Source organism: Vombatus ursinus, unplaced genomic scaffold (genome assembly GCF_900497805.2).
Source record: "Vombatus ursinus unplaced genomic scaffold, bare-nosed wombat genome assembly UNPS02010461.1, whole genome shotgun sequence".
In the NCBI taxonomy this organism is placed as follows: Eukaryota; Metazoa; Chordata; class Mammalia; order Diprotodontia; family Vombatidae; genus Vombatus; species Vombatus ursinus.
This window is the reverse complement of record NW_020950239.1, coordinates 10,009,303-10,035,352: the sequence shown is the minus strand read 5'-3', so window position 1 is coordinate 10,035,352 and position 26,050 is coordinate 10,009,303. Positions and strand designations below refer to the sequence as shown.

At 43.5% G+C, this 26,050-nt stretch overlaps 1 protein-coding gene across 1 annotated transcript in view; it reads left to right on the top strand.

Annotated features, from left to right (window-relative positions):
• LOC114037630 (vesicle-associated membrane protein 7B-like) overlaps positions 1–25,147 on the top strand; it is a 48,312-nt gene extending 23,165 nt beyond the window's left edge. Inside the window, exon 6 of the mRNA XM_027854583.1 lies at positions 24,983–25,147. Coding sequence (XP_027710384.1) covers positions 24,983–25,120 — 138 coding nt within the window. The 3' untranslated portion in view covers positions 25,121–25,147. The remainder of the gene's footprint in view (positions 1–24,982) is intronic.
• Positions 25,148–26,050: the final 903 nt, after the last annotated feature.

Genomic DNA, 26,050 nt, shown 5'->3' with positions numbered 1-26,050 from the left:
CTTTGTCATGGAGACCTGGAACCCAGGGGCCAAAGGTACTGCTGAATCCTATATAAACCAGTATCAGGAAGGCCTGTTGCTTTATGGACCTGATGGGTTTTTTATTCTCATGTGGCCTTTTTCATTGATCTCCATTTGTCCCCAGGGATAGGAACCTGCTGGGCCCCATCTGTCTATGTCCTGCTGAGTGTTTGTAATTAGTAAGGTTTGCCTTGTTTTTACTTTCTGCCTCCTTGACTCAGCCTCAGACAAGCACTGGTGGGAAATGGTTGTGATATGAATGATAACCCCGGAAAGGGGCCTCAGAAGGACCTGTCAGATGAGGGAAGGAGAACCAAGCAAGCAGAAGGACCCCGAGACAGGGGATCTCCCTGAGAAGAGATGCCCTTTGTGGAGGGATGTGTGTGGGAGAGGAGGAAGAGGCCTGAATCTAATAAGTCCCTGGGAGAATGTAAAAAATGTATATGGTTGACTGTGTCAGAGGCTTCAGAGAGGTCAGGAAGGGGGAGGATTGATCCTGCTATCTCTGAAGAGATAACTGGTGACTTTGGAGAGAGTAATTTCAGTTGACTGAAGAGGTGAGAAGCCAGATTACAAAAGACTGAGGACTGGGAGAAGTAGAGGCAGCAAATATAGACAGCTCTTAGCACAGTGCCTGGCACAGAGCAGGTAGGCAAGAAAGGCTCATTGATTAACCAGGTAGTCCAGTGGTAACTATTCCTTCCATAAGCATTCACAAGTCTACAAATAACTTCCAGTTTTTCAGGGATTGTGTGATTATAATTTGTATAATTATCCAAGCCCCCTTCTACTTGTGTTAAAAAGCATCCTAGTCGACTCCCATGTTCAAACCTTGAGATCTTTGACTTTTCTCTCTCATATCCAATAGATCACCCAGCCATATCTAGTCTACCTACCTCCTATCTTTAACACCTAGTCCCTCCTCTTTATTCCCACTGCTCCTGCCCTGGACAGGCCCTCATTACCTCCTGCACAGATTATTGCCCTAGCCTGACCTTCTCCCAAACCAATGAATCCTGATACTGCTGCCGATGAATCTTCCTTTTGCCTGGCTCCGTCTTGTCACCAACTCACTCTTCTATTCAGAAATCTTCAGTGGCTCCCTGCAGGCTCCTGGGCCAGGCATGGGAAGTTTTCTACAATTCTGCATCAGCGTGGTGTCAAGAAAAGAGCCTTGGATTGCGCTGCCAGAAGACATGGGTCTGAATTCCAGATGGGTTCCTTATTATCATCTGTGTGATATCAAGACAGTCCCTTCATTTTCTGGGTCTCAGTTTCCTTATCAATATGAGAGGGTCGGACTAGATAATCCAGTAAAAGAGACTGAGAAGTCAGGCAGGTAGAAAGAGAACCGTGAGCAAACAGTGATAGAAGGGGGAGTATCCGGAAGGAGAGAGTGATGCTGCCGAAGGGTCAAAAAGGATGGAGATGGAGAAATCCTCTTTCCCAGCTTTAAATCTCATGGATCCTCTCGCAGCAGAGAGGTGCAACATGGTAGATGCAGTTGTTTTGCTTAACCATGCTTCTTGGCAGGAGAGAGGGTTCCGCTTAATGCGGATCAACATGGATTTCCTTCTGTTGGCTGCCACATCTCAGTGCTGAATCACATTGAGCTTGTACAGTTATCCCTTCCACATGGAGGGGGCTAGAGGCACGGCGCCCCCATGATCTGGAAAATCCACAGAAAATATTTTGGCCCTCCCTTCATGCCAGAGAAGAAGTCTGAATTTTCTCTTTGCTTTTATGTGGTGTTCACAGTACCTTGTTGTAAAATTGGGGTTAAGTATTTGGTCATAGGCTCTGTGTTGCCTGCTGGCCTTCATGTGTCATCTGCGGCTTCCGCAAAATTCCCATTCAATTTCTTATGCCGACCTGAGATATATCAAAGCCACAATGGGGGAAGTTGCAATGTGGAAGGGATAACTCAAATTGCAGTCCACTACACAGATTCTTTTTCAGAACACGTGCTACCTACCCAGGTCTCCCCCACCTTGTGCTTGTAAAGCTAATTTTCCTTATGTAAATACAAGAATTCACATTTATCGCAGCTGAATTTCATCTTATCCGATTCAGCCTTGTGTCCTAGCTTCTCAAGACCTTTTTGGGTGGATCCCGACCCTCTCTCATCCAGTGTCTTAGCTCTCCCTTCCAGCTTTGAATCACCTTCGGATCCGATGAGCCTGCTTCTCTCTCCTTCTATCTGTGTCGCTGATGAAAACGTCAAACGGCAGCGGATCAAGCACAGAGCCCTTGGTACTCCGCTGGAGACCTCCTCCTGCACTGATGCCCAACTGTTCACAGCAGCACTTGCAGTCTGGCCAGTTCAACCAATTCTGCATCGATCTGATTGTGCTATCCGCTACTTCATGTCTTTATCTTCTCCACAAAAAGGAGTATGAGTAATTCATCAAAACCTTCGCTGAAGCCGAGGTAAACTATATCCACAACATTCCTCCTCATCTCTTCCTCTGTCAGAAGAGGACATGAGTCTACACTGGCGTGACCTGTCCTGCCCTAGGGATGCCCTCATCCACGATGCCTACATCCTTGTGTGGAGAGAGAAGACTCCTAAAGATTCTGAGCAGATCAGGGGGTAGGCACGTAGGTCAGCGTTTAGAGGCTGTTGGGGGTGAAGTAGATAGAGCGCCAGGCCTGGAGGCAGGAAGACCACAGTTCAAATTCAGCTTCAGACACTCAGTAGCTGTGTGATTGTAAGCAAGTCGCTTCATCTCTGTTTGCCTCAGTTTCCTCAAGGATAAAGTGGGGATAATAATAGCACCTACCTCAAAGGGTTGTTGTGAGGATTAAGTGAGATAATTATTAGCATAGTTCCTGGCCCATATGCTTGTTCCCTTCCCTTTTTCAAGGTCTCTCTCTGGTTTTAGGGTTTTTTTTTTTTTATTAATAAGGTCCTAGATTTTTTCCAAAACTCTATTTTCTCTCCTTCAGATACTTTACGTTTTAATACAAAAATTAATATTGTTTCTAGTTTCCACTGTATGGATTTCTACGTATTGATTCTACAATGTAATTGATTTTTATGCTGTATTAATTTTATAATTGAGTCTGCATCTGCCTAAAGCCACCTTTCTGTGTCCTTGAGTTGAGCTCAGAAATTCTATTCTCCCTCCGAGTTAGCTTAAAGTTAGTGTAAATGAAAAGTCGCCATCTTGCATACCATTGTCCCCTGGGATACTTCCTGGGTATCTGTTTGTTAAGACCAACAAGTTAAATCGGTACCATCCCCAAAAGGTATTTTCTCAGTCCTTGTCTTTGTGTAATAAAGGGAGTTTTTCCATTTCTTCCAAGGAGACGGCAAGTCTGGTGGTTGTGATCCCCCGGCAAAGACTGCAAGATACAGATGGGTCCCATAGAACAGTTAACATTCCTAAATGCCAGCCCACCTTTCTCAGTTTAGCCAATTATAATGTTCCTAGCCCAGCCCCAAAACCTATCACCTTCTCTCCATGCCTACCAAGACCTCTTCTTTGTTGTGTGTTAATAAAGAGGGTCCCCTCCTTCTCATTGGGGTCGCTGGTTTTACAGAGGCTTTGGAAGGGTGGTGGCCAATTGAATCAGTCACCTCACGGGATGCTCTGTGCCCCTACCTTTATCAGAGGCTCTGTTGAATCAATCAAACACATTAAACTAGGGGTGAAAAGTCCTTAATTCGTTTGGAAGGAGCAAAGCCATTGTAATTAAATAACCGAGAGGGAAAGTAGATTACAATTGGATGGAGAGGGGTTGCACTTTTATCCACATCTTGCATAAAAATAGGAAGCGAGTGAGGCCTTTGTAGTGGTGAGCTGGCCTGGAGAGGGCAGCTGCAGACTGGCGACTCAGAGGAAACTGCCTGGGGGGAGCCCAGTGAGAGGAGAGGGAGCCTTGGTCCCACAGTTTCATAACCTTACAGACCACATAAGACCAATTCAAACCCTGGACATGTTTCCTTTCCCTTTTGTGAAAAGGCCCGTGGGCCAGAAAGCAGTAAAGTGTGAGGAAAGACACCATAGCTTCATTTGGAGAGGGCTGGGGAGGCGGGGTTCTCAGGGGGCCTCCAAACCTAACCCCTGGGGGAAGCAGCAGGCTAGGGGTCCCCTCATTGCAAAGCAGGCCTGTAGAAGGGCCCTGCCTCGTTCATTAGCTCCTCCTGGTGGTTAGAATTGTTTTTTAATTTTAAATTGAAAATCAAAAAAGAACTTATGATGATGCTTTACAAGCATTAATTTTTATTGGAGCAAAATGAAGGGAAGGAAAATTACTGTACCCCCCCCAATTTAATGCTATAACTTAGAATCGTAGATTTAGAGCTAGAAGGAACATTAGAGATAACTGACCCCACCTCCTCCTTTTAAAGATGCGGAAACAGGGCTAAGCCAGTTGATTAATTAGAGCAGGCCTGCGCAACATACAGCCCGCTAAAGGATTGCGGGTGGCTGTCACGTGACTGGAGGCGACCAGCCATCATCAGTCTGTCTCTAGTCTAACCTATCTGCACCCCAAGAAGTTTACAAGTTGTGCAGGTCTGAATTAGAGCAACTGGCATAACCTTTGCTACACAGATAGTTTATGGCATAGTCAGCACTCCAAATCCGGCGATCCTTCCCCTGCAGCACACTATTGCAGAAATGATTTTGTAAATCTTAAAGGGTTTATGTTGTTGGTAGGAGTGTCGTCACCATCATCGTCATCATCACCACCACCAAGGCTCATGGATCACAGCACCCTACCCTCATCCAGGCCTTCCCCACCTGTAACCTGGGCTATTGCAATAGCTTCCTAATTGGCATGCCTGCCTGCAGGCGTGTCCCCAAGGGGCAGTGGAGAGTACTGGCCTCGAAATCAGGAAGACCCGGCTTCGAGTCCTGCCTCCTAAGGAGCCCATGCGCCTTCTCTAATTTATTCTTCACTGGACTGGCACACTGATAGCCCGAAACATGACTCTGTCCAGGTCTTTCTGTCTGCTCTGTAATCTTCACTATCTTCTGTTTATTAAGCACCAGGCACTGTGCCAGTCACTGGAATGACCAGGACACAAGATATAGGTCCCTCCCCACATGGATCTTATAGTCTAATAAGGAGAGACAGTATATATATATATATATATATATATATATATATATGTGTGTGTGTATGTATGTATGTATGTATGTATGTATGTATGTATGTGTATATATGTATATATGTATATGTATATGTGTGTGTATATATGTATGTATATGTATGTGTGTATGTGTGTGTGTATATATGTATGTATGTGTGTGTATGTATATGTGTGTGTATTATATTATGTATGTATGTATGTATGTATGTATATGCAAAAGAAATGAATGACCAAAGCCTTTATTAAGCACTTGCTGGGTGCCAGCACTGCCTTGAGCATTGAGAATACAAATGGAAGAGTCAGCTGGTCACTGCCCTCCAGGACATTCTAATGGGGAGATAGCACAGAGGGAAGGTGCAGCCACCAGTCAGATGGTCAGACGTCTTCTGTAATGCCATTTCCACTGATAGAACCACATCCATTTCTGATCCTGAGTCATTTAACAGAAGATTGATAAAAAAGGAAATTCTGGATCTTGGATACAGAGGTGTCAAAACTGGGAGGCACAAAGGTGTCAAACTCGCTACAGATCTGTGTCTAGGGATCCCTGCAGGCAACATATTGACTTAGACTTTTATTCTACTTTTAGTTTTTTGTTGTTAAATATTTCCCAATCACACCTTAAGCTGGTTCTGGCTGTACTGGAGGGTGTTGCATTATAGCCATCTCTATGTGTAGCTGTAGAGGGGTGGAAGAGGTAAAGGCAGGGGAGTGAGTTGAGAAATTGAGAGATTAGGGTATTTGAGGGAGCATAAGTATGTATTTTGAAGTCCCCTAGTATGAGGGCAGGGGTTGGAGAAGAGATAAAGAATGTGAGCCAGGCACTGAATTCATTGACTCCAAAGCCGGTGCTCTACCCACGGAGCCACATGACTGCCCCAACTGAATTCATTGAGGAAGAAAGGTGGGTGTTCTTGAGGCCTATAGACCTGTATTGAATGAACCTCAGTGAAGAAAAGGTTACGGAGTGATGGTAGGAGAGCCTGGAAGTGGCAGTGGGGAGCCAGGAGTACCCCAACGCTCTCACCATGACACTGAGTCGGGGATGGGAGTGAAAGCACAACCAGGGTTGGGAAGGGTAGATAAAAAAGCCAAGCCGTTTTATCAGGTAGATAAAATGCCATGGTGTCAGTGAGTGCAAGAAAATGAAGGGATGATGAAAGAGAAAGGTTTAAGATAAAATCCCATTTGTTAGCTATGGAGCAGGCATTCCAGAGAGCACAGTGGAAGGGCTGGATAGCTCTAGGGGGGGAGGTTGGGGGATGGGAGATTGGGAAGGAGGAGGAGGAGGGTTAAGGAGGATGGAAATAAGGAAGCTGTCAGGGAATGGAGAATGGAGTTTGAGCAATGGCAATTGGGGGTTCAGAACCACTGTCCATCATTAAGGCACGGGTTCGGGAATGTTATCGTCCACAGGCTTATCCTTGGGCTTTGGAGGGTACTGGGAGCGGGGGTGGGGGGCCCACAGGAGAGGGAGGAGTAGCAAGCCTCGTGGACCTCTGGTGTCTGGAGCCCGTAGAACCAGGAAAACAGTGCAGTATACGCAAGGAGTCAGTATCGGCTTAGAATATAGCTCACAAACCATCAATGTTTACATTTGTCTCTAGTGAGCCAGAACCAGTTGGTGCAAAGCAGAGGCGTTGAGTGAAATAATAGTAAGAAAAGTCACAATTCCACCTTGGGCACTCCCTCCTACAAATACACATACCTCAGTGGGGAGGGTGCATGTGCATAGCAGTCACGTCAAGGGCACCTGCATGGGGAAAGTAAGAGACCAGGGCATATGATTAATTGCATGAGCAAGCCCTCTTTCTCCCCACCCCACCACACACAGAGGACCAGCGTCGTTTCCAGTGACACCACTGGGCACTGACTGGACCTGCTTCTTCGGTGCAGGATCTCACCTGCGTTCCTTGCTTCACTGGCCATGGCAGGGGGCAGAGAGTCTCAGCTAGAAAAGGCTCTGCTGGTCCCTCCTGGGGGCGGCCAGGCGTACCGTCTGAGCCAGGCACCGTTTCTACTACCAGAAGGATCCAGCTCAGCTCCAGGCCCCCAGGCAGAGTGACCTCGGGCTCAGACTAAGGCTTCTTTCTGGCTCTTACATCTGCCTTCCGATCACAGCCCTTGAAGATCTGCTCATAGGGCAAGGTGTGTTCAGATACTCTCTGGGGCAGCACGTCCATGATTCTAAGCCAGAACAAGATGTAAACTGAGGCAAGGTCATTGTTCCCACTACCCGACCTGCACGCCCACATTTATTCTGAGCGTCTGACAGCAGGCAGCAAAGCTCTCGTTGCTTTGGGCCTGTATTCTGACCAGCAGAAAACCCCACTGCTTCCCTACATATTCTCCCAGTGAATAAATCTTAGTCCCAGCAGATTACATGAAATTCCAATGAAAATGTGCCTCAGTGACACGTGGACAAGTCAGTCCACACGAGCTACGAGCCTCAGCCCCTCATCCACAAAGAAAGGGTCAGACCAAACTTGTTCTAAGATCACCCACGGCCCTAAATCCGTGATCTTATCAAGGAACATATAAGCAACACACACTGGCACAATATTCAGTTACGTAGTACCATGAACATGCAAGTACCAAATCTCTGCCATTCATGCCAGAACTTTATGCACCCAGAGTTAATGCATTTAAGAACATAAAACATCAGGAATCGCCAATAGCATATATGAAATCATAATATAGATATATATCTATCTACAGATATAGATATATATAGATAGATATATGTTAAACCAAAGACAAAAGTCAAGTCAAGCGATCATTTATTCTTCACTGACTTTGTGCCAGGCACTGTGCTGACTGCTTGCTTACAACTATGTGCAAAAAGAAAGGCGCTCCCTGCCCTCAGGAGCTTACATTCTAACGGGGAAGACAGTACATAAAAAGCAGATTTTAAAAAGGGGTGTGAGGAGAGAAGTTTACCAGATGGAAGCACGGTAGAGAAAGAAGTCAGGAGGGGAACCCAGAGGCCAATGAAGGAGTGAACGTGGCTGGCTAGACAGCAAATATTTTCCTTACCATGAAGGTTCCAGAAAGAATGGAACAGACCAAGGAAGGGGTTACAGGGGCAGAATGACCTTCCTGGGTGAGAAATTTGAGACACAAAGCTCAACACAGTACAAAATGCATAGCCTTACGTAAGAGTGACCATGTACTATCAGAGGCGGGGAACCTGTGGCCTCGAGGCCACGTGCGGCTCTCTAGGTCCTCACTTCTGATCCTAGATCATATGGAGAAATAGACGCCATGGAGTCTAACTATTGCCCTCGATTGCCCTCTAACATAGACAATAATGACACTGGCCTAGCGGACAAACATGTAATAGCATGTGTCGCATGAACAGACTTTACTGCACTGAGACACTCAATATCATGTGACTACAGAGAAGCGGCAGCATCTGTTAGCTTGGCCTGATAAGTCTACAGTGACCTCCTCGGTGTGTGGCTGGCCCAAGCTGCCGGTCAGTGTTCTCACACCTCCCAGTCTGAGGCTCTGTCACTGTCGCCAAGGGCTGTCCTTCCCTAGATGTGTCTGCAATCGGAGGATTAGAAAGAGAAAGTGTTATCCCTGGGGTCAGCCTCTCTCCTCTGTCCGAACAGAGGTCTTCCGAGGGTCAAGGCAGGCTTGGTTGATTCCTTGACCTTCCATCTGGGACCAAGACCCAGCTGCTTCATGCTCTGAGTTGTCATCTTCCACGCTGTTTTCTCTAGGTCTGAGGGTCTCTGGCCCATTGACAACCTCCTCAGTCTGGAAAGAAGTCTCCTTGAATGACCCTCTATTGCTCCACCCGGCCTACTCACAAGGCAGTCTGCCTGACTCCCCACCAGGGAAGGTGTGGCCCTGATAGACTTTCTTTGCAGGCCCCCGAGTGTTCTCTGGGGCAGCGGCTCATGTTCCCTGCCCACCAAGATTCCCTAGCAGAACTCGAACACCTTGACCACGAACTTGGGTGCCAGACAGTCACTTGTTTCTGTCGGCTTCTCAGAGCCCAGTGTGGTGTGGTGTGGTATGGTGGGTGGGGAGTTACTCTCAAGCCAGGAAGAACTGGGGTCAAGGCCAACCTCTGACCCTTATCAGCTGTGGGGCCCTGCACTAATCAGCCCCCAGTTCAGAGGTAATGTCCTCACCCAGGACGTCCCCGTACCGATGAAATCACTGCCGACGGGAAGCCTCGTTCGGTCCCTGGGTCTTCCCTTCTGCTGAGGTCATGGCACCGAGTGTCATGGCCCCTTCCTCCAGAAGCTATTCCACACACCCCACACCCTCACACCTCCCCACCACTCATCACAGTCTCCTTCTGTACTTTAAAATATCCATACCTGCTTCCCCAGATAACCCTATGGGGTTAATGCCCATTAAACAATAATACATTCCACAGGTCATGCTCATATTTTCAAAATATTAATCTATAATGACAATATTTGAACAACCATAGTATGAAGAGAAACTGGCCATACCGCTTTATGTCACAATGATACTGTGCAGTGTCCTGTACCCTCAGGACATGGTAAGCGGCAGTAAAGCGGGTCAGTAGGAGTGACAGACACAGCACTCCACTTGCACCAGCACAGGCAGCTAAAGCTCGCTTCATGAGTGTCTGTAGCACCACAGAGAGCAAACAGCAGGCTTTCTGGTGCAGGTGGAGCTGACATAGGTGGGGTAGGGCAGAGCAGGTACAAAGGAGGCAGCTACACTGGAGGGGGGAGAGAAAACAAATATAAAAGAATAACAAAAGAACACACCCAAAAAAAACAGAATTGAAAACAAAAAATAAACTGAAATCTTCAGTGAGAAAGAAAATTAAAATGCATCCAAAGAAATCAAGTGTACTTAAAAAGGGAATAGAAATGTGTGTCAGTTATAAAATTCAACTAGCAGCAAACTGTCCTGTTCCTAGCAGAAGTGGTGAGCTAAATGCAACTCAGAGCATAAAGGGGGAAAAAAAATGAAAATTACTCAAGATTTTCTTAGGACAGGTATCCCCAATGCTTGTGGCAGTTATGCTGGAAAATCCTGCTTAAAAGAAACAGGAAGAAAGAGTTGAATCAGTATTTAAACTCTCAAGCACAGAAAAAAAAGTTTATATGTATATAGTGTGTGTATACATGTTGTTATGTATGTGTGTACATATAGCTTGCCTCAAGAGACACATATTTCCTGAGGTGAGCTCCCACTTCCAACAGTACTGCTATGGAAGATTTACTTTAGGGGAATTAGTATCTCCCTCCGTCTCTCTGTCTCTCTCTGTCTCTGTGTCTCTGTCTATCTGTCTCTCTGTCTCTCTGTCTCCTTTCTCTCTCTGTCTCTGTCTCTCCCTTTCTCTCTCTCTGTCTCCCTCTCTCCATGTCTCTCTCTTTCTCTCTCTCTCTCTCTGTCTCTCTGTCCCTCTTCTCTCTCCTCTCTTTGTCTCTCCTCTCTGTCTCTCTCTCCCTTTCTCTCTCTCTGTCTCTCTCCCTTTGTCTCTCCCTCTCTGTCTCTCTCCCCCAACTCTGACCCCTGGTCTGGGCAGCAGCAGCGGCCACAGTAGCAATCAGTCTGTCAAGACCCATCTATGAAGTGCCTCCTATGTGCCAGGCACTGTGCTAAGAGCTGGGGATACAAAGAAAGGCCAAACAGTACCTGCCCTCCGGTGTGAGATGCAAACAATTCTCTGCAAACAAGCCTTATACAAGATACATAGGAAATAAGCAACAGAGGGAAGGCACTAGAAATAAGAGGGGTTGGGAAAGGCTCCCGGCAGAAGATGAGATTCTTAGCTGGGACTCGAAGGAAGACCGGGCAGCCAAGAGGTGGAGATGAGGAGGGAGGGCATTCTGGGCACGAGGGAGAACCAATGAGAAGGCCCAGGGCTGGAAGATAGGATGTGCTGTAAGGTAGAAGACTGGGAGGGGCATGGGGGCAGGTTATGAAGGGCTTCGAATGTCAAAGTTTATATTTGATCTGGGAGGTGATAGAAAGACACTGGAGTCTACTGAGTAAGGAGGTGACATGGAGGTGATGAGGGCCTGCACCAGGGTGATGGCAGTGTCAGAGGAGAGAAGTATTCAAGAGAGGTTACGAAGGCAAAATGGACTGGTCTTGGAAACAGATTGGTTATGGCAGGGTGAGAGAGTGTGAGGAATGGAGAGGGGCACCACGTGGTGAGCCTGGGAGACTGGGAGGATAATGGAAAGAGGGAAATTTGGAGGTGGGGGTGGAGGTTTGGGGGGAAGATTAAGTTTAGGTTTGGACATGTTGAGTCTAAGATGTCTACAGGACATCTAGTTTAAGACACAAGATTGACGGAAGAGAGTTTAGCGCTGGATAAGTAAATTTGAGAGTCATCAGTAGAGAGAAGATAAATGGATCGATGGGAGCTGATGAGAGCGCCTACTGAAATAGTATGGAAGGAAAAGAGGATTCAGGACAGATCCCTGTGGGACACCCATAGCTTGATCCAGCAAAGCAGACTGAGAAGGAGTGGTCAGAGAAGTAGGAGAACCAGGAGTGATGGCCAAAAAAAAAACCTAGAGAGAAGAGAGTGATCCGAAGAGGCTGCAGAGGGGCCAAGAAGGATGCCAGTCTTCCATCCTGGCTTGTTTTCTCCTGGTCATACCTATACTGAGCTCCTGGGGACTCTCCCTTCTCCCCTCTGTGTACATGCTCACTTCCCGCTTCCCATGACATTTCAGCTCTCCCCTTTCTCTCAAATGATAGGAGGAGACTGTTTTTTACTCACGGGCTCAGCCCTGGTCCTTGGATCAGAATGCATTGAAGATTTCTGTTCCACTCTGCAGGCATCCATCTTAACTGTACTCAAATTTCTTGGGTAAGAAGGTGCTCCACAATCATATGAAGCACCCCTTCTGGGCTCATTCTCCCAATTCCCACTCAGATTGGCATGTTGAGTCATGAGAAGGTAGCTGACTAGGTATCTCCTCATGGTTATAGGGATTTTTCCTAGTACTGTTGTTCATGAGTCTTCATTCATCATGCTCTCCATTAATTACCAGCTAACCAGACAGAGTTAATTAGCTTTTAGAAAGGGTATAGTCAGAATAGTTGGTACAAAAACTTCTCTTTCCTACAAGTATATGTGAAGACCAGGGGAAAGTGGGCTCAAGCTTAGAGGGCCTCTGTGGGAAAGGAGTAACATACGTAGCTCCTAACTGGATAGAAGTCCTTTTCTCCCTTCCCATAGTGCTCCTGAAACTCTCCTGGAGCATGGAGCCCTTTGCTGGGCTCTGTGGGTCAGTGCCCTTGTGGACTCCTGAAGTGGCCTTTCTTTGGGTCTCCTTTGTCCTCGGCACATCCCTCAGCCCCTGATGCAAACACTGCCCTTAGTCCCCCTGCTGCAGGAGCATTACTTCCTCTACCAACAGGGCATCCTCTGATGAAGGGGTACAGAAACAAGAGAGGGTCCTGAGCCCCCAAATCCTTCCCCCTCAGGGAACTGGCTGCAACAACTTCACCAATGGCCCGAGTGCCTTTGGCCTACTGCTTATCCAGGCCCCACAGGGCCTGACCAATTGTCTTTGACCAGCCCTGAGATATTTCTTGTTTGATGTCATTTACTTTCATTCAAAGACTGAGGACTTCACTTCTCCCACAGTGAGCAAGGACTTACTTGTACCTAGTTTTGATTGATTCAATAACTCAATCAAAGAGACCTTCTCACCTGATGAAAGTATCAGGACATTGAGCATCTTTTTATTTCCTTGATTGGGGTTGAGGGTATGGGACACGAGGTAATTTGAGGAAGAAGGCCCTAACATGGTGGGGGGGGTGCGGCATCAGGGAAGCCTTCATGAGTAAGGCAGAGTTTGAGCTAAGTATTGAAGGAACCGAGGGCTTGTGAGGTAGAGGTCAGCAGTGAGTGCACTCCAGGCACCAGGAGACTGTGCAGAAGGGCAGGGAGAGGAGATGGAGCATTGTGTGTGACAGCAAGAAGGTCCATCAGGCTAGACTGCAGAGGAGGGAGAAATATATAATAAGATTGGAAAAGTAGGTTGTGACCAGGTCGTCAATGGTTTTAAAGGCCAACCGAAGAGTTTATATTTACTCCTAAAGACAACAGGGGGCCATTGAAGTTTATTGTCAGTCAATCAGTAAGCATTTATTAAGCACCTACCACGTGGCAGGCACTGTGCTAAGCACTGGGGATACAAAAAGAGGCAAAAGACAGTCCCTGCCCTCAAGGAGCTCATAGTCTAAAGGAGGAGGCAACAAAAACGGGGGAAAAACCAAAAATGTACAAAACAAGCTATGTACAGGATAAATAAATAATTAAAAGAGGGTAAGCTGGGTTGGGAACCACTTCCTGTAGAAGATGGAATTTTACTTAGGATTTAAGAGTAATAGGTAAACAGAGATGAGGAAAGAGAGGGTTCCAGGCATGGAGGACAGCCAGAGAAAATGCTCAGGGCCAAGAGAGGGAGTGTCTTGTTCATGGAATAGCCAGGAGGCCAGTGTCACTGGCTTGAAGAGTACTTGTTAGGAAGTAAGGGGTAAGAAGACTGGAAAGGTGGGAGGGAGCTAGGTCATGAAAGGCTTTGAATGCTAAAAGAGCATTGTGTATTTGCTCCTCTAGGCAATACGGAGCCACTGGAGTTTATTGAGCAGTGGATGACAAGATTGGACATGTATTTTAGGAAAAGCATGTTAGTGGCTGAAGAGACCAGAGGCAGGCAGACCTACCGGTAGGGTGTGAGGTGATAGAGGTTTACGGTGGAGTGGTGGCAGTGTCGGAAAAGGGGGCATATTAGAGAGATGTTGAAAAGGTAAGATCAATGGACCTTGGCAACAAATTGTATATGGGAGGTGAGAGATAGTGAGGAGTTAAGGATGACCCCTAGGTTGAGAGCCAGGGGAACTGGGAGAATGGTCTTGTCTTGAATACTAACATGGAAGTTAGGAGAGTGGGGAGGGTTTAGGGGGAACGACAATGAGTTCATTTTAGACATGCTGAGTTTAAGACATCTGCTGGACAATCAGTTCAAGACATCTGACGGGCAATTAGAGATGTAAGATCAGAGGTCAGCAGAGAGATTGGAGCAAGAAAGGTGGATTTGAGAATCATCAGCATGGAGATGATCATCAAATCCATGGAAACTGATGAGATCACCAGTGAAGTAGTATAGAGGGAGAAGAGAAGAGGACCCAGGAAAGAACCTGGGGAACACCTATGGTTAGTGGGTGTGATCTGGATATTGATAAGGGGGTATAGTAGGATTGCCTGCCTGCAGCAAGGCCCAGTTGAGGTTGTATAACATAAATTTGTAGTGGACCCAGTCAGAATGGTTTCATGTGTTCAGCAGCACATGTATAGAAGCAAAGGTGGCGAATTGTGGAAGTGTTCCAAAGCTGAAGTTTGGCTGGACATAACTGGCGATATGATAAGGGAGCTAGGGATTTAAGAGAGGACAGTGTAGAATTAAACTGGTTCACTATGGGGTCAAGATGGGGAAAAGAGAAGACAGTGGTTAGTGCAGGGGAGATGGCCTGGGAGAGAATTAAGAGGTCAAAAGACCAGATGTCTTGGTATGCAGACGAAGAGGAAGATTTGGTAAGAAAAGGCAAAAAGACAAGTGGAAAGTCAATAGATTATTATTGAGTAAGAGAGTGAGTGGCCTGGTCAAACCTGCAATTTAGGAAAAATCATTTTGGCAGTTGTGTGAAGATAGATTAGGTTGGGGAAAGACGAGGGAGAGAGAGCAATTAGGAAACGATTGCATTTCTCCGATGCAGAAATAATGTCTAAACTAGACTAGTAGGAGTAGAAAAAAGGGAAGAGGTATGAAATATTGTGGAGGCAAAAAGAACAAAATTTGGCCATTGATTAGGATGTGGGATGAAGTAGAGTGAGGCATCTAAAATAATATCAAGGTTGAAAATTGAAAAGATGGTGGTGCTATCAAAATAAATATGGAAGTTCAGAAGAGGGTAGATTTTGGAAAAACTAATGCAATCTGTTAATGAGTTCTGTTTTGGATGTGTTGAGTTTGAGATGCCTCTAGGACATCTGATTTGAAATGTACAGTAGACAGTGAATGCTGTGACTAGAGCTCAGAAGAGATGCTCAGGATAAATATACGTAGATCTACAAGTCCTCTGCACTGTGACACCTGGAAGGTGATGAGGTTACCAAGTGAAAGAGTATACCGAGGGAAGAAGAGGCGGCCCCAGAAAAAAGCTGGGGTACATCCATGCTGGAGGGCATGACACAGACGCTGAGAGGCAAAAGAGACTGGAAAAGAGGCACCAGACAAGAATGAGGGAGGAGAACTGAGAGAGAGAGACGAGAGAGAGAGAGAGAGAGAGAGAGAGAGAGCAGTGCCAAGACCCAGGGAGGAGAGAATGTCCAGGAGGAAGGAGTGGGCGGCAATGCCAAATGATGCAGAAGTTGAGAAGGATGGAGACTGAGAAAAGGCCACCTCCCCTTCAGGTCTCCATCATTTGCACTCTTAGGAACTAGACTCTTCCTTATTGGTAAGAGAGATCCAGAATAGAATTTCCCTTTGTGGTTCCTCCACCTTTTTGAAGAATGAAATTATCATTAAGGGAAATAAAGAAATTATTAGCTATACTGACATTGGCGGAATGAGCTTGGTATCAGATGTCTGGATAACTGAACTCCCTCACTGATGCTATATCGTGCCTCCACATCCAGTTTGGGGTGTTTTCTGTCCATGGTTCTGTAGTATATTCCAATGACAATATCACTTTTATTGGACGCTTCATTGATCTTCACCCAAATGCTCTCCAACATGTATTTCCTTCCTGGATTTCCTAATGAGTTCTCTCTAATATACATTGCTACTCCACCCATTAACAATCCTGATTTCTTTTGAATAAGGCTTCACATCTAGATCCATATTCCATTCATGAGTTTCATCCCACCAAGTCTCAGTGATATCCATGATGTCAGCTTTGCTTCTTTGCATCAGTATCTCTAACTCATCTTGCTTGTTGCTTTGCACGTTTCTGTCTAGACAATATGAGACGATGGGTTTTATTTCTGGATCCTCTTGATTTTTGTCTCTCGGGAACTTTAGGGTGTCTCTACCCTAGTCTTTCTATACTGTAGGTACCTCCTACTGGATACGCCGTCATTTTTCTCCATGACCTTTTCTTTTCCATTTAATTTCCTTTTATTTAGATTACAAAGATTCTAGGCAAACACATTTTATTAGCCTTTGTTAGGTGTCCTCTAGCTGTAGCTAAGAGCCAATTATTCCTATATTTTAAGCTACAGTCAAGAAATCTAAATTCTGTTCTCTGATAATAACTTCTTAACCAGCAATTTATTCACTTCCCAGATCTTTCTCTTTCAAAGTCCCTGTATTCTATGGGCAGCAATGAGTAAAAAAAATACCATCTATACCCCTAAGATCTTTAACTTTTTGCCCAAGACTTTGTAAATATTGTCACTGTTTTCTAGCTTCCTTCTGACAGTGTTTTTCATACTTGTGAATCATAAATGGGCAGCACTCAGTCAGTATGAAAAGTCTTATGGAATTTTCAATATATATCTATATATATATTATGTGTATAATATATGTGTATGTGTGTATGTATATGTATGTATAGTCCATCACTGAAGGTTTACTTAATTAACATCTTTCCAGTTTGGTAGAATTTGCACTCTAATGCCTTTGAGAATCCTGGATCACTTCCATACCAAGCCTTCGTGGAGGCTGAATTTATTACAAAATGAAGTGCCTTCTCTCTATTATTTTCATGTATCAATTTATACACAAAAGTTTGCCCAACCGGCTGTAATCAAAGCAAGACCATTCATCAACTTAACACTATACAGTATAACCATCATAAACAGACTTTGTCTGGAATGTAGTAGGCTTAATAAATACGTATTTACTTGATTGAAAGATTAATCAGAGAGGTCGAAAGGGTACAGAACTTATTTCTCCTTTGAGAGAATTAAGATTTTGCATTACTTTTGAACACATAAAAATTAGGTTTGCTACCAGTACATTCTTTATTTCTCTTTCTCTAAGGATCTTTTCATTTCCCTGCAGAATCACTTAATACTTCCATCATATTTAACATTTCCCTTCCTGATGTGGAAGAAGTCATTTCAGCAAAATAATAATGTACCTTTGTTCTGAAATGAATAGGGATAGTTGAGATGTGAAACAAAAGCACGTTTAATGTTTAACAGGGTTGCACATATCAGCTTTGTATTGATAGAGCAATTTGACAAAAGCTCAAGATTTTAAAATACTAGCAAACTTGGTACGGTATAATAATCCTGATGTACACATAGGAGCAGGTCAAACCCTTGGCAAGAAGAGTTCTAAGAGTCAGGTTTATTTGTTTTTTTTTTTTTAACTTATATTTTCTTTTTTATTATAAACTTAGTTAACATCAAGAGCATGTAGAAAGAAATGAAAGGATTGTATTTGAGAAAGTGAACTTTTCTTATGTGTAGTTTGTTTTTAGTTTATGTTCAGTTTAACAGGATAGCAACAAAACTGCTTTGCTGTATGTATTCCCTTTTGAATTTCCTTCTCTTCTCTGTATTTTTAATAGTTCACTGGAACTTTTTTCTTTTTGTTTTGCATCACTATCACTATTGAACTGCTCTGGCCCCCTCTATCCCAACTCCTGAAGAGAAAAGTACTCCCTTCTAGATAATAAGTACAGTCAATCCTTAGCTTTCCCAGTAATATTCCCTGAAAATGACTCAAAAGTAAAAAACACCAATGTTGATACATTGAAATTGTGGATAATAGGGGGTTAGGTTCCCACAACCACTGAAAACTATAATCTTTCACTAAAGATTGCTGAAAATACATTTTTCTGTATACAATTCTTTATAACAAAAAATTCTGATAATATGCATTTTTCTTAAGTAATCATGAAATAAACCATGAAATAACCCATAAAATGAAGTATGCAAAATAAATCGATAACATGAAAAACATTTTTCTTGCTAGTAATTCCCTAGAATTCTGTGACCTTTTGTGCTAACATCTCAATAGAAAGAATTGATTTCAGACAATATTCATTTTTCACGGCATGTGAAATCTACAGCACCATAAATACAGCATAGCAAATAAAGTTTTGAAAACTAAAACATTTTTTAACATGAATCTTCCCTTCCACTGTGTCAGATGGTGGTGTAAGGCCATTGTACTCTATACTAGACTGTTGTAAACCTCTCTACCTTGGCCTCCCTCTGAAAACCAAGGGAGAGGTTGCAGGGACTTTAGTTGCTGCTGTCGGAAGACTCCAGAGACTGGAAAGGTCTCAACATCACCTCCACCACTCTGTCCTTCACAGCTGATGGCTGGCGTTGGAGATAGTGAAGGACACACCCGCTTGAAATAATCCATCATCAACCTCTGCTTAATGCCTTAAGGGTCTCAGTATGGCCGTTCTACAGATGTGTCTAACACTGGATTTAAACTCGTCTTTCTTACCCCAAAGTTCATCACTGTGCCATCTAGCTCCACTAGACATTCTTCATCTATTTTGTCTTTCCTGTATGGATGGACAAGCCAAACTATTGTGAGTGATTACCGATGTCTTCCAGGTGGTTCTGAAAGGTCTTGGAGCTTGGTATAGTAAATGTAATTTCATCTGCAAATGGGAGCATCTGAAGAACCTTACCATCCACAGGGAATCCCCCCTCTACCTAGACTCTACTTGGGATCTCCTTCATCATGATGGTGAATACTTTTGGTGAGCATATATCTCACTGTCTTAAGCTTCATGTGCCCAGTGCTTATTATCTGAGGGTCACTGACCAAGGTCATTTCAATTATTGCGCCTTCCAAGAAATCTTGAATGATATCGGTATATGGATGGAGGTCTTGTTGTTGTAAATGAACTAATAAGTTGGTGTTTTTTTCTGCCAAGTAGAATTTTTTTTTTGCGATCAACAAACAATATAAACAATGGGATCTTATATTTGCTTCATCTTTCAGTCAATTGTGAGATTTTAAAGATATTTAAATCACTGAATATTACTTGCAAAAGTCTTCTTGTTCCCTACTAATAGCCTCATTGAAGATGCCCTGAATTTGTATATAAATGACTTTCATAAAGATTTTATGTACATGAGAGAGTAGACACCTAGGTTGATAGTCATTGATTTTCTCTCGGTCATCTTTTGGTGTACTAACAGTGTTCAAGACTTTTTTCCACGCTTTTTGATTATTCCCCTCCTTCAACTAACTTTAGTAGCATTCTCTTAATGCCTTCACAGTTGTATTGCCTCCACCATGGATCTCCCCTTACACACTTGATCCAACCTAGCTGCTTTTCTTGTCTTTGTTCTCTTGACTGCCAATAAAAAGTTACATCCTAAAGCAGATAGAGGAGCAGAAGAAGAGATAACTTTTGGACCTATAGATAGAGAAAGAATTCTTGACCAAATATGGGCTAGAAAGGATCACCAGGGATAAAAGGGACAACTTATTACATGAGATCGAAAAGCTTTTGCACAAACAAAATCAGTGCAGGTAACGTTAGAAGGACTTTAAAGTATAGGTACAAATCAACAAGAAAAAGGTGAGACCAAATGTTCCAGTGTTTGGGAGCGGCAGGAGACAAAGCATGGAGGTGACAAAGTACCCGCCGTGTCTGGGGAGTAACTGATCACCGAGGATAATTGGAGCATAGGGTCCATGTTGGAGGACAGCAGTAGAAAAGGCTAGTAAGGTGGCCCCAGATGGTGGTGGTCCTCAAATGCCAGCCAAAGGTGATACGGAACCATTGCATAGGAGTGACATGACCAGATTGGTTTGTCAACATTGTGGCAGATGGATCAGGGCAAGCAAGAGGAGGCAGGAAGACGTATTGCAGTATTCTTGGAGAGGGGTAATGCAGTCAGATGCTCATTTGTGCTGGTCACCAGCACTTGCATCATAAAGGAGCTCAGAGGAGAGATGTGTGCCAGGGAAATGATGTGGTGCTTATCTGAATAGAGGTGATGACTAAAGACATGAGAAATCACCGAGGGAGGGAGGGGTATAGAGAGAGGAGAGGAGAGACTGAAATACAAGGTTTTGAGGGAAGTCCACATTTAAGTGCATAGAAGAGGAAGGGGAAACCAAGGAGAATTCATCAGTGATGTAGGAAAAATCAGGAAAGAACAAGGTCCTGGGAACCCAGCGGGGCAGCTTAGCTAGAAGACTGGCTCTTGTTTTACCCCTACCCAGGAATACCTAAAGACATTTGAATTCCTAGTGTTCCTCTAGGGGCATTCAAATATTCTCATTTGCAAGTGACAAATTCCAATAAAAAAATTTGGACATAAAGCATATTTATTACAAATGTCCAAATCCTAGCTTGGCTGTCTATGACCTATATGACCCTGGGCAAGTCATTTAACTTCTTGGGCCTTGGCATCCTCATCTGTGAAATAAAGGTCCCTTCTAACTCAAAATTTATGATCCTGTGTAAAAAGAGAGAGAGAGAGAGAGAGACAGAATGAGAGAGGAAGGAAAGAAGGAAGGAAGGAGGGAAGAAAGAAAGAAAGAAAGAAAGAAAGAAAGAAAGAAAGAAAGAAAGAAAGAAAGAAAGAAAGAAAGAAAGAAAGAAAGAAAGAAAGAAAAAAGAAAGAAAGGGATTTCCCCCTGAGCCCCAGTGAAAAAGGAAATAGTAGGTCTATCTTCTTTCCCCATTGCTAGAGTGCTCAGTTCCTGTCCATACACAAATGAACTCACAGCACCAAGAGGGCAAGTCCCAGTAGCATGCATGGAATTGTGACTTCTGTGGAAGCAGCATCTGTGTCCCTCTCTGTTCTCACCGGGCATGACCCACACATCCGTGTGACGTGACTGCATAATCACAGTTCTCAACTTTGTCCTTTCCCAGTCCATTTTCTATTAACCTTGCTTTGATCGGTCTTGAACCTCTGTAGTACTTGACATTCTTGACTACCCCTGCTTCCTCTATCCTCTCTCTCTTCTCTTGGGCAGTGTATGGGAACAAAGGAGGAGCAGAGGAGGAGGAGGAAAATCCTTGTAGGGGCTAGGCCCAAGTGGAAAACACTGACTGGAGCGAAGCAGGGCTTGCTGGGAGTGACAGTGATTCAGGCAAATCGGTTCCAACTGGCGTCTGGGAATCCATGGCAATACCCAAGGCATTGTCAGTGGGGTCAGTCGATAAGTATTTATCGAGTGCTTACTGTGTGTCAGGCACTGTGCTCAGCACTGAAGATACAAACAGCTGCTAAAAGAAAGGCAGTCATTGCCTCTGCAGAGCTCACGTTCTAATGGGGAAGACAACATGCGAATGACCAGAGATACAACATAGGTGAGGGAAGGTAATCTTGGAGGGAAGGTACTGGAGGTGACTGGGGTGGGGAGTCAAGAAGAGCCAGAGTTTAGATAAGATCTGCTTCCTAATTTATACAATAACAACAATAATGCAAAGACAAACAATTTTGAAAGACTTGGGAACTCTGATCAGCACAAGGACCAACCATGATTCCAGAAAACTCATAATGAAACAGTAGTGGTTTTCTCGGACATGTGGGAATTTGTCTTGCTTGACTATATACATTTGTAACGGGTTTTGTTTTTCTTTTTTTTTTTTAAGTGAGGAAAGAAGGAAGGGGAGATAGGGTGGGGGAGAGAATACAGACCTGAAAATAAAAATTGAATTTTTAAAAAATGCAAGACATTGTTCCAGTCCTTGTGGAGCTTACGTGTATTTCTTTTTTTTTTATTAAATTTTTGGCAATTGGGGTTAAGTGACTTGCCCAGGGTCACACAGCTAGTAAGTGTCAAGTGTTTGGTCTGAGGCCAGATTTGAACTCAGGTCCTCCTGACTCCAGGACCTGTGCTCTATCCACTGCACCACCTAGCTGCCCCCACTTACATGTATTTCTAAAGTATATCGGTACTCATTTATAATTTTTATATTGTTGGTGATAGCCCTAGAGTTGTGTTCCCACGTATTTACCACCATTTCTACCACATAATAATGGAGTTCTCTACGTCATCTTTAGTTATTTTACAAAATACAATGTTTGTAATTCGGCTATGTGAATTATATAGTCATATTCCCAAAACAAATCATTTTATGAGGGAGGAATAATAACATGAACCCTGTGCAACATTCTGAAGAAGTCTATACTCCAGCATTCCAGGAATCATACAAAGATATTAAGAATAATAATAAAGGATAATCATAAAGATATTAAGAGAGGGTAGTGGTTTTAAGAATGAAAGAGGCTTTAGTGAGTCCTTACACAAAGACTAGTTTTCACCAGGCTGCATGGCTTAATCTTGGTTTAAAAGATATTATTTCCATACCCAGCACTGCAGCTACTCTGGCTTACTTGCCAAAGTGGTTCATGTGCTGAGTAGAGGAGCATTCCATGGTCCAAAGGCCTAATGGTCTAAGCTGTTTACAATGGTCAGCAGCCACCTCTCCCATTCAAGCCAATTTATACCATTAAATCAAATATGTCAGACTAAAAGTAAAGCAATGCCAACACCAGAGATTGCCCACTTCATCTCGTGTAATTGATGTACATATGAGAGTCCATGAGACAGTACAGGAAATTCCTTCTTTCTTGGTTTCTTATAACCTCTTTTCCTCCTCTCTTTTCCACCCCTGTATCCCTGTGAAAAACTTTCTAGCTGCTAAAGCAGCAAGATCTCTCAATGGGAAACCTTTGTCTTTTTTTTCCTTAGACCATTTGTATAAGTCCCTTTTTAGAGGCAGCTCAGGGCCTTTTCAGGGCAGCAAAACCAAGAGACAGGAAGGCCTGAGTTCAAATCTTCTGCCCATCTTTACTAGCTATGTGACCCTGGCCACTCACAGCCATTTCTCAGCCCCAGTCTTCTCATTTGAGAACGGGAATAACAAAATGGGAATAATAATCATACCCACCTTGCAGAGTGATGATAAAGATAAGATGGCATAATATGTGTAAATTACCTTGTAAACCCTGATGCAAAGCATAAGGTTGACTTATTATTAGGATCCACACTCCTCTCTGAGTGAGAGAAGACATGATGGAGATTGGAGTTATGGACTCAGCCCAAGGACTCAGTTATGGACATACCCCAAAGGCCAAGAATAAGGAGGGGTCAGAAACCTCAGCACAAGATTTTGGTTTTGTCTTCATTTATTTTTAACGTTTTTTTTTTAGTTCCAAAAGCCTCCTCCCTACCTGCCCCTCCCACATCAACTGAGAAGGAAAGCAATATGATAGCAGTTATACATGTGAAATCATTTAAAACATATTTCCATATTAGCGATATCACAAAAAAGCAAGAATAAAGAAAGTGAGTAAATAATACTTTGATTTGCACTTGGAGTTCATCACTTCTCTCTCTAGAGGTGGATGGAATTTTTTTCATGGGTCATTTGGAATTGTCTTGGATCATTGTGTTGATCAGAGTATCTAAGTATTTCACAGTTGATCATCATTACAATGTTGTTGTTACTGTGTACAATGATCTCCTGGTTCTGCTCACTTTACTTTGCATCAGTTCATGTAAGTCTTCCCAGGTTTTTTCTGATATCACTCCCCTTTCGTTAGTTATAACACAATAGTGTTCCATCACAATCATACGCTACTACTTGTTCAGCCATTCCCCAGTTTTGAGCATCTGCTTGATTTCCAATTCTTTACCACCACGAAAAGAGCTGCTATACACATTTTTGTACTTATAGGTCCTTTTCCTCTTTCTTTGATCTCTTTGGGATTCAGATCTAGTAGTGGTACTGCTGGGTCAAAGGGTATGCAGCCCTTTGGTTGTAGCTCCAAATTGTTCTCCAGAATGGTTGGACCAGTTCACAACTCCACCAGTAAGTAGTGCATTAATATCCCTATTTTTCCATGTCCTCTCTAGCACTTGTCATTTTCCTTTTCTTTCTTGTTAGCTGTTCTGATAGCAAGGTGGTACCATAGAGTTGTTTGCATTTCTCTAATCAATAGTAATTTAGAACATCTTTTAAGGCAATTGGGGTTAAGTGGCTTGCCCAGGGTCATGCAGTTAGTCTGTATTTGAGGCCAGATTTGAATATGGGTCTTTCTGACTCCAGGGCCAGTGATGTATCCACTGCACCACCTAGCTGCCCAGCATTTTCTCATATTACTATGGATAGCTTTGATTTTTTTCTTCTTCTGAAAACTGCCTGTTCATATCCTTTGACCACGTATCAATTGGGGAATGGCTCTTATTTTTTATAAATTTGACTCCGTTCCCTACTTATTTGAAAAATAATGCCTTAATCAGAGAAACTTGCTATAAAAATGTACATTACTTTGTTGCCTACAGTACCTTTTAGAAAAATGTCATTTCCCTGCCTGTGTCTTTTAATTAGGTCTATTTTTGCTTTTGCTTTCCCTGAAATCATGACTGCTACCCCTACCTTTTTCTTACTTCAGCTGACACACAATAGGATTCTGCCCCAGCCCCTTATCTTAGCCCTGTGTGTGTTTTTCAGTTTCAAGTGTGCGTCCCGTAAACAAGCATTGTTGGATTCTGGTTTCTGATCCATTCTATAATCCATTTCCATTTTATGGGTGATTTCGTCCCGTTCACATTCACAGCTATGATGACTAACTGTGCGCTTCCCTCCGTGCTATTTTCTTCTATTTATCCTTCTCCCTTTCTTTTATCCTGTCTCTCTTTAAAAGTCTGTTTTGTTTCTGACCACTGCCTGCTTCATTCCAATGAGATCTCAGATCCATTCAACCCTGGAAGCAGGACTTCTATATCAAGACTAAGCTTGAATTATATTCATTGTTTCATATGACATCCCTTGGATAGTGTGTTTATAGAAATGCCTTCTTGAATATGAGGGGATGCCTATTGCCTAGTTACTAGAAAAACATTAACTCTGTTTATATGATTTTCATTTCAGACTAAAGCATTCCAAAAAACAACAACAAAGGCTTCCAAGAAGATGTGGTGGAAAAACTACAAAATCATCATAATCATATCTTCCATTTTCATAATAATCATCATCATTCTTTTAAGTACAAATGTTATTTCAGTTTGAACCTTTAAGAAATACATCTCCCAAGTAACATCCCAAATAAATTGCTAAAATATGATTGGAGAGCTTTGTAGCCTAGTGATTAGAGCATCCTTTTCCACTGTCGCTGTTTTAATGTAGCATGTTATGGGGCCTTTGAGAAAGGTGAGAGCTTTGAATCGTGCTCCACAATCACCCTGCCTCCTCTAACATCCTTGAATGCCTCTTTGCACTTCCTGCATTTCTCTAGTCCCATATCTAGTACTTCCAAGCCTTCTTTAACACTTCTTCTTTGATTCTTAGAACTTCCAACATGGCTACTACTTATTTGGAAGAAACTATTTGGCCAACCCCATTATGTGAAGTTGTTTTAACCTTTTACCTTCTTTAGAAAAAAAGCGACCCTCAAGAATCAATATAATTGAAAGCATGATGGATTGGAGTTAAAAGATCCTAAAATGAAATTCTGTTTTAGCCCCTGACTGCAAGTTCCCTCACCTCCCGGGGCATCAATTTCCTCATCGATAAAATTAAGAGGTTAGCAGGGTTGGAGCCAAGATGGTGGAGTAGAAAAGTACTCAGCTAAGCTGAGTACTTTCCCAATATTCCCCTCCAAACAACCTTAAAATAATGGCTCAAATTGAATTCTGGAGTGGCACAGCCAACAAAAGGTCAGAATGAGACATCCATCCAGCCAAGACAACTATAACACAGGAGAAGAAACTAGCCCAGAGCCCAAGTAGATTAAACACCACTAGTAATTCTAGGTGGTGGTGACAAAAACAGCAGAAGCTTCAGAAGCTCTCACACCAGGACTGCAGAGCTGGTTCAATATTAGGAAGATAGTTCACATAATTGGCCATGTCAGTAACAAAATGACAAAAATCATATGATCACATCAATAGATACAGAAAAAGCCTGTGGCGAAATAGAACACCCATACCCATTAAAAAC